Consider the following 9,089-nt stretch of genomic DNA (forward strand, 5'->3'; position numbering starts at 1 on the left):
ACAACTTCCCCATGCAAATAATGTTTCTGCGGCCAGTTACAATTATTAAGTCATTTAATACAGCGCGACACTTTATAGAAAGGGTTTTCTTCTGCGCCATATTCTGGGGAACTACTCCAGAGGCTTAGACAGTTCGAGGGTAAATGGAGCGATAACAAAGCCCAATGGGTCCATTAAGTTGTGACCCACCGAGGAGTCTGATTTTCTAGAGAGTGATCTGGTAGTTGATGCCCCTGGACCTGCTGCCCTGGTTCTAGAATGTGGTGATGTCTGCAGTTATTCTAATCTCCCAATCTCCTTCCTATCTATTCTGATAGAAGCGAGAACCTTCAACATTAAACTTCACCTTTACCCATAAATGACCGACGACTTCCACCTAGTGGCAATAATGCAGAGAAACTGCACCATGTCTATCACTGCCGGACATAATACAGATGGGGCAGGTGTAACGGAGAAGCCTTCCTGCCCCAATGAATCCTCTCCCTAGACTCAGCAACCACTGCAGGCAGCTTCAATAAGATGCAAAGAAAGAAGATTTAAAGGCAGCCGTCATTCTCAAGGCATAAGAGAGGCAAACGCTGCTGTCGCTCTCATGACTGATGTACCCTCGATGTCCGGGCCAGGCCCACCCAACCAATTTAACTACCCAGATGTCCAGACCCAAGGCTCTGAGCACCACCACCACTACCCCCAAATTAAAAAAATGCCGTCAGGCCTAGCCCTACTCGGCACTCAAGTCATGGCCCACTCCGGCCCATTGTGGCCCCCGTGGGCATCTTTATTGAAAATGTACATTGCAGGGTTGAATTAACATTCTCACTGCCCAGAATGGTGCATTTATTTCATATCTGTTTGGCAACTGGGATGGTTTCATTTAATTGTGCGGGATCTTTAGATTAATATTTGCCGTTCAAATTGCCATGACAACCAGGTTTAGAGTAAAACACAATTCCTCACCCTCAGGAACAGTCTGGGGATTAAAAACTGGACCCGGCCCTTTAAGGTCAGCAGTCAGTAAGTGATGTTCATGCAGCCACCTGCTACACCCTTACACCTTCCAAGCTGATTGTATCCCGCAGGCGGGGGCCACACCAAAAGGTTCTATCGGGTAGCCCGGTAGCCGGTCCAGGTCGGCCCCTGATTCCCAAAATGGGTTGTAGCAAGTTGGGTTATTAGGGCACTTTAAGGAGAAAGTTCTAGATTCTCCAGCACTCCGCTGCCCCGTTTGTTGGTCACCAAGGCAGGAATCAAATCCTAATAATCACAGCCATCAAAGTCCTTACATAGAAAATGATAAAAGTAACTAAATTTTTATTTTTTAGCTTATTATAGGTCTGATGGCAAAACAACCCTAAAAATATACCCGCATTCTACCTGGAACATCTATACATCTTTTACAAGCTTCCTTATCCAAAGGGCAAATCAGGCCACCTTACGCCTCAGAAGGTATATAGATAGGTGAGAATCCATAGCTGTCACCACTCTCTAATTTGCAAGACAGTCCCTACATCTGCCTTTACATTGCTTCCCTTTCCTTTATTTGAGTTCATACATTTCACACACCCTGCAGCATGTGGTATGTATAACGTTACCAAAGGCAATCAATTACTAAGCTATACGTTCCACATACTGCAAAGCAGTTGCAGAATTACGTGTTGGGACGACCATATTTTTAACCAAAAATGATTGTGAAACATATGCTTCAGGCTTTACAAAATCATTGCTGCCCCCAATCATGCACTTTTTATAAGAAATCACCATATTGGCACTTATCTTTACTGGAAACAAGAATTAAATGTAGTGATCAGATTTCTGGATGTGTTGACAGAAAGATAATTATATATTATATTAAAAAAAACCACTTTCTCTAAAACTCTCCAGCAGTAATCGCTTCCCATGGGCCGTACGTAATGGGTCCCACCCGATGCGTTGTGTTGATTTCTCCAAGAACAGATTTGCATCTCAGGCCTCACCAATATTTAAATTCTATGCCCCGCTTTAGTTAATATGTATTTAAAAATGCATTATTTAGGTGAACGTGGAATCTATACTACACTGAGTATTAACACCCACCAAATAACTGGGCAGGAACTGGATGAAGAAGGATCCAAGATGGCAGACCATGGAGTTATAATTCCAGCCGTGTATTGAATGCCAATAAATCCTCATGCAGGTAGCACAAGTCGTAAATGTTTCTATAGGTACTTTATTACCTAAAACTAGGGTAGAACACACAAGGTATTACTCTTTTGTTACAAGTATCTACAACTACTGCTGCTGTATGAAAAACAAAATGGCGGTCCGGTTACCTTCCTTTACTGACTCCTCTCCCACACATCCAAAGAGGTTGGCTGCAGAAGGATCACATTTCCTTAAGGTAATTACAGTTACTAGTTTAGGTTTGCCGTCCCTTTTAATATACAGATCTCTGCATTTTTGTGTGCGATAGCCATGGATACAAAGTTGCTGAAAATATTTAAGTGTTATTGCCCTACGGTGGACGCATACATGAGAGGAAAAGAGTTAAACTACTAAGTAGTTAATGAGAGTTAGTTGTTGTGGCAGAGGTTGGGATCATCCAAAAACAGCGGGACAACAAATAGGTGAGAGTAGGTCCAATAACAAGTACTGGATAGAAAATAATGGCTTTATCTCCATTTGTGATTGTATTTCCTTCATAAGGTCATCCAGCCGTTTTTTGGTTTAAATTATAGGCCATCATGCAGGTTCCCAGGTCCTTCCTCGCTAGAGATTTTTCAGTAAGGACCTTCTGATCGATTGAAGCCTGTTGGCTCCTTCATATTACTAGGCAGGGGGATTTATTCACTAAAGTGAGAGTTTGCAGGAGAGCTGTGGTTTTGACCTCGCTATGCATTATAAAGGGCCATCAATGCTAGAATGTGTGAGAGGGCCCTGCATAATGAATAGCTCAAGGTGTGAGACAAAGTTCAGGAATTCTCATTGATTTAAATATGTCTTGTACAGGGACAAGCAAGATATTCTTGGAGCAGAGGCTCACTGGAGTTGGACCTTCATAATGTAATGCAGTGAAACTGCTACTCTCCTGCCAATGCTTTGTTTAGTTAAAAAATCCCTATGACCTATTAAACATCGTGCAAGGGATGGAGGTTACCTCGTAAATTAGCAACTTTGGGCAGAATGATTAGTTGCCAAAAATAACTACTGTTAACCCAAAATTCCACACCTGTGTTTCTGTGGTCCTTGTTAATGAAGAAAACAAAAACAAGCATGTGGTTAGAAATCAGACCTCGTGCTCCGCCAGTCCCACAGTTGCCCACCAGAGGGCGCTGATACACCTTTGCCACGTTTTCATAAATTTGTAACAATTTATGACCAAATCCAGATTTTCTTTCCTTCTTGTTTTTTTTTTTAGGAACATATGAGGTTGGGATATAACATGGGAGCGCTGAACCAAACCCGAATGGATCCTTCGGCTCTTAGCTGCTTAGAACAGGTTCCGCCAGACTTTTCCAATGAGACCAGCCCCAGCCCCAGCTATCAGCTGCACGTGTCACTCGAACATTGGGTTTACATCTTTGGACTCATTGGAATTTTCATTTTGTTGAAATCGCTACTGACCATCATCACCATGGTAGAAGACAAGCCGGATGACAGCGAGGTCGTTATGGCCAAATGTGCGACGTTAATGTCCAACACGATTCCTCCCCAGATCATGGAGAAACTCATGGAGCACAATGAGAGTTTTCTGATCACACCCCTCAATTCACCCACGTTATGTCATTCCCTGAATGCCTTCACGAGCTCTCCGGATTTTCCCAGCGGGAGTCTACGCTATCCTCAGTCTAAGCTCGTCAATGGAGATCAAGTGCATGAAAGGCAATGTCCGTTCTCCAGCACAAAATCTCTAGTGTGACGGTCTCCACGTTCAAGATTTATATGTTTTTGCGGGGGGGGGGGGGTTCAGCACAAAGTGGTGAAGTTTAAAACACAAACACACAGTTTCTTATATTTCTTTTTTTTTGTTTTGTTTCGTTTTTTTCGCCTATTTTTTCATGGCAGGCACCAATCCTATTATTGTCACGGCAGAGGAAGACGGTCCTCTGGTGCTCCCTATAGAACAATGTATCGTACGCTCAACGTGAAACAAAAAAGGAATTGTTCGGGATGAAGAAGTATCGCACATGATTAAAAATGCATAAAAAAATCAATACATTTGGTGGTTGCTGTTTTCAAAAAGCGTATTTAAAGGGACAGGACATAACCGCGCTAGCTGAGCATGAGAACTAGTGTTTATCCTCAATCCCATTTGTCTGGTTTATTCACTAAATCAGTCGTTTGCAGGGGAGCTGAACGTTTTAACTTGCTCCGCCGCAGTGAGTTTCTGCTCTAAGAGGCCATGGTTACAAAACAAATAAAACTCTGCGATGTACAGGGGGAATTTTAGTTCTGCGGCCACGAGATGTCACTGAGGTTCGTTATTTGTAATGGGTGGACATGTAGATGATTAAAAATGTCTCATCTCGACTAAACTCGCCTGCTAGGTGGGGGGTGATTTGGTTGGGGGGGGCGATAAGACGTTGAGGATAATATCATCTGTCGGTCTGAAGGTTAAGATGTAACTGAAGACTTGGGGATGAGATGTCATACCAGAAGCTCAAAGGGTATATATATATATATATATATATATATACTAAGCATGCTGGGAATTGTAGTCCATAGCTTCTGAAGATACGCTGCTAATCAGTCTCTCTTAGCCAAACCAGTCGCAGTTGGCTTAATCATCAAAGTTACTCCTCGTTGCTCCATGTCATCCTTCCAATTCCCTTTCTCACCTATTTGATTTCCCCACATCCATCGCCACCCATATTTTGCTTTCCCCCCCATCTTTACTCTTTACATCCTTACCCCAATGTGCCGCACCGTGTAAACATTTCACCTTTGGAGAACTCGTTTGCGATCAGTACTTCTTACACCAACATCGTTCCATTGATTAATGTATCTTACCTCGCAAAGACATGCTTCTTCCCCAACTATTCATATCACCTTTGTCTCCTGTCCAAATTACTGTTCTGTATTTTTTGCCACGCTTTAGAGCTACTCGCGCTTATCCGTTTCCTTACGATTGCCACTTGAATGTAAACATTGAGATCCAACTAGGAGAGATTTCCCGATCCAGATATGCCATATGCCTACCCCATGCATGATTAACTCCCCTCAATGTATTCACCTCTACCACTTCTGCTGGGAGGCTGTTCCACTTATCTACCACCCTCTGGGTACAGAAAAACTTCCTTACATTTAATCTCAACATCTGACCCCCTAGGACCTGTTATCCTAACAGGTCTCTTCCTTATATATATACTTCCCTGTTGTACTTGGTTAAATCCCTTTATGTATTTAAATGATGTAAGCCGAAACCACAACTCTCCTACAAACTCTCCTGCAAGCTCTCCTCTCTTTAGTAAATAAACCTCAAAGTCATAATTCAACAGCGGTGGCGGTGACAATGAAGTGATATTATGTGTGCCAAAAAAATTAACTCCTTCTTATCCCTTAGTCAGACAGCTAGACTTTCTTTGCCTTTTATATGATGAGATAAACACAATTCGGTTGAGAAAAAGGTTGCTGTGACTTACGTTGAATGACGTCTGTGTTGGACAAGTAAGGGGAAAAAAAAAGCTTTAGATAAGGGTTCCATAGGGGAAAACCAGAGGTCACATGCCATATACATTCATTCTGATGCTCTGACTGCTATATTTGTGTTACCGTTGCCATCATCCTAGATTTGGATTAGATAAGGGGGGGGAACACACATTTTTTTTCATTATTAAAGTAAAATTACGTTTTCAGAAATATTGTGCCATTTTCTTTTTTTGAAACAGTTTTTACCCCATCATATAATGTCTTCAGACAACTGCGTATTAGCCATTTGTATAGCTGTTATTCGAACCAAGCTAGACAAACACTGATTCCTTATCATGCTGCCTGCGCTAAACAATAGAATGGCTCAGTCATAATCACCCAGCTGGACACTCTTACTAATGAAAGTCTATGCAGGGACAGACTTCATTAGCATTGCCATAAAGCATCAGCTCAGTGTGGTGTTTGAGCAGGAAAGTCACCCAAAATATCACATGACTGACAGCAATGGCCGCCTCCAGGTCTGCAGATAAAAGGAGTTGATTGGAACAAAATTAGATTTTTATTAACATTAACCTACTTTAGTATATACAGCGCTGGTTTATAAGCTCATGTTGAAAAAAACATTTCCATGAGACTTCCCCTTTAAGATAATAATTTTTTTTATTATTAATATAAAAATATTAATTTTACTTTTGTATAACCAATAATTAATATTGAATTAGTAATAATTGATAGCGTAACGATTTCTGCACCATGAATTTTCAGGTTTTAGTCAACGCCGACCCACATTACTGTATACAGCGCTGGATTTTATGTTCAAGAAGAACCCATGGGACGTCCTCTTTAATTCCTATGACGTGTGCTTTAAAACATTTATCATCACTGGAAGACCAATATCACTACCAGAGCCCAAGCAGTTCAATTATTATTATTATTATTATTATTTATTATTATTATTATCTTTTATTTATATAGCGCCAACAATTTACGCAGCGCTTGATTCTTTATATAAGAGCACTGAATTTAAAAAAATTAATTAAAAAAACGTATTTTATTGACACAATCTAAAAGTAGGGACTGGGATTGTGTGTGCTTTATTAAGTTATATGCTCCTTCCTTACTTATCCAGCCCAAAACCAAACTGGATAAAGAATCCGGGTTCCAACAGTCCTTCAATGCTGTTACATTAACCCCTTAATGACAAAGCCCGTACATGTACGGGCTCAAAATCCATTGTTTTCAATGGGTTTAGGGACCGCCCATTGTCCTTAAGGGGTTAATAAATACTTTGCTTTTATCCCCAACTGGGATCTTAACCAATTTGCTGTTATTTGGTTGATTTTGGGATTATTGGCTCCATAAAGATTTGGCGACCCACGCGTGAGATCCGTCATAAGCAGATGCCTAAAATCTTTAATTACTAATCATATCCACGTAAATGACATTTATAGTGGATAAATTTTAGTGCTTCCGTATCTATGGCGACGCCGGTGTGGTATATGACCTGGCAACGGGGTTTTCCATCACGACGCATTGAGTTTTGCTCTCGGTCCAGTCATTGGCAATGTACCTCTGGTACGGGTCTTCGTATTTCTCATCTGAGCTTTGAATCCTTTTTGACCTGACGGTGCTCACCAGGATGGCGACAACGATGAATGAAAACATCCCGATCATTACCATGAGATACAAGATAACGTAGTCGAAGTTCTCGGTGTTGACGGTCTCCTGCAGCTGGTCGTTCTCGGCCGTCACGTTGTTACGCCAACTATTCATGTAATTTTCAAAGATTTTCTGGAAGGCGTTCTCCAGAGTAAGCGTTAAGTTTTTATCCAGCGACATCTTCGGATGTTTCTCTAAAACAACAATATAATGATATATTTTACGTATATAGAAGTCTATGGAGTAAGGGACTTCATTAGCATTGCCGTAAAGCATTCGCTCAGTGTGGTGAATAAAGGGACTTTATGGTCGTGTTGAAAAGGTTTTTTCCATGAGACTTCCCTTTTAAGTTAATATTTTTGACTTTTTATGTATCGAACGTTTAATTTTACTTTAGTAGAACCAATAATCAATACTTAATAAGTAATTATTGATCAACTTCTTTGCCATGGGTTTTCATGAGGAAGACCATCCGTGGCCGTGAAGGGTCAACAAAATCCTAGATATTTTTTTTTCTTTGGAAACAGAGCTTTATACCATTTACTTAACTGGGAGAAGATGTTTGTCTTTTGCTGCCCGTTCTAAAGGGTTAACCCTTTATGTGTCTTGTATGCCAAAAATGTCACACACATCTCTACATAAATAGCTGGGGGCACTAAAAACAGTTTTAATCCATTTTATGTTCCACCTGTGTAAAAAAAAATGTTTGTTTTGGAGCCGTTCTAAATACCTGGGCAACATGCGATAAAAATATTTTTCTCTGATCCGTGAATTGAACGTGTTTTATGGTAAAAATTGGAATTTCTTTAATTATGCATTATGAAGGGCCGATCCCGATGCGTTTCACCTGCGAGAAACTCTGAGCTGACCCTGCACAATGTATAATAAAATCCTTAATACTGCTCAGTCTTTACTTACACGAGAAACTCAACAGCATTCGCATTTTGCGTAATGAAATATGTTTTTAATGTCACAGCAACTTTCCTAGAACTCAATGTTTTTAATCCTGTTTAATTAACCCTTACAGACAATGATTACTTTTTATGAGCATTCCCCCTCTTGACTAATGTCCATTTAAAGCCAGTACATATAAAAAAAGACAATGCCTCATGCTAAAAGATGATGTCATAACCCGAAACTACGTTATAATTACTTCTGTAACAAATCAAGTATATTTTTGTAATTATTTTGCTCATTTATGATGTAAATTAAATATTTTCTGTACTTACAACAAAGGGAAAGACCATAAACCCTCTTTCTGTCCGTTCCCCGCTTCATCCATCTGAGCGATAATCACACGATGCTTGGCTCTATATAAACCGCAGAACCTAATCTAATCTACTACGTAAAGTCAAATATTGGTACAGAATTCTAACTATTATTCTCGGCTCTGTGCGGCAGCCCAACGGAATTTTCTGTTTCATGTTTACAACTTCGGAACAATCGTCCTTTTGAAAATTATAATTGAAGGTCAGAGTATTTCCAGAGGGATCATATTATTTGGTTTATTCTTGCTAGTCTCTAATTTTCTTGGCTGTTTAAATATCCAATTAGAGATACTGGATTTGAAGTCCTTTTGTGGCAAAACCTTTGGTTTTTTGTTTTTTTTTCTGCTGGAGTTAGAAGGATGAGGTCTAGTTAACGATACAGATTCCGGGCACCCCAGGCAGATCCCCATTAGCCGTTAGGGTATACTAAAGATTCTGTACCATTCTAGAAGCATGGTTAAGAAGGATCGGTACAAAGGAGCAACAGTTGCCATGTTCTGCATGATCCACATTATCTCTGCCCTGTTGTTAAGTTGC

At 40.4% G+C, this 9,089-nt stretch overlaps 1 protein-coding gene across 1 annotated transcript; it reads right to left on the reverse strand.

Moving 5' to 3' along the window:
* Window positions 1–7,101: 7,101 nt before the first annotated feature.
* Window positions 7,102–7,464, reverse strand: LOC149275855 (potassium voltage-gated channel subfamily E member 2-like). Its single transcript, XM_089504244.1, has one exon. The coding sequence runs from the start codon at window positions 7,462–7,464 to the stop codon at window positions 7,102–7,104; it is 363 nt and encodes a 120-aa protein (XP_089360370.1).
* Window positions 7,465–9,089: the final 1,625 nt, after the last annotated feature.

The sequence above is a fragment of the Sceloporus occidentalis genome, unplaced genomic scaffold, assembly GCF_023333645.1.
Source record: "Sceloporus occidentalis isolate IW3139 unplaced genomic scaffold, rSceOcc1.0.p SCAF_262, whole genome shotgun sequence".
Taxonomy (NCBI): Eukaryota; Metazoa; Chordata; class Lepidosauria; order Squamata; family Phrynosomatidae; genus Sceloporus; species Sceloporus occidentalis.

Coding starts and splice junctions, on each gene's coding strand:
- LOC149275855 (XM_089504244.1), bottom strand. CDS start 7,464: ATGTCGCTGGATAAAAACTTAACGCTTACTCTGGAGAACGCCTTCCAG.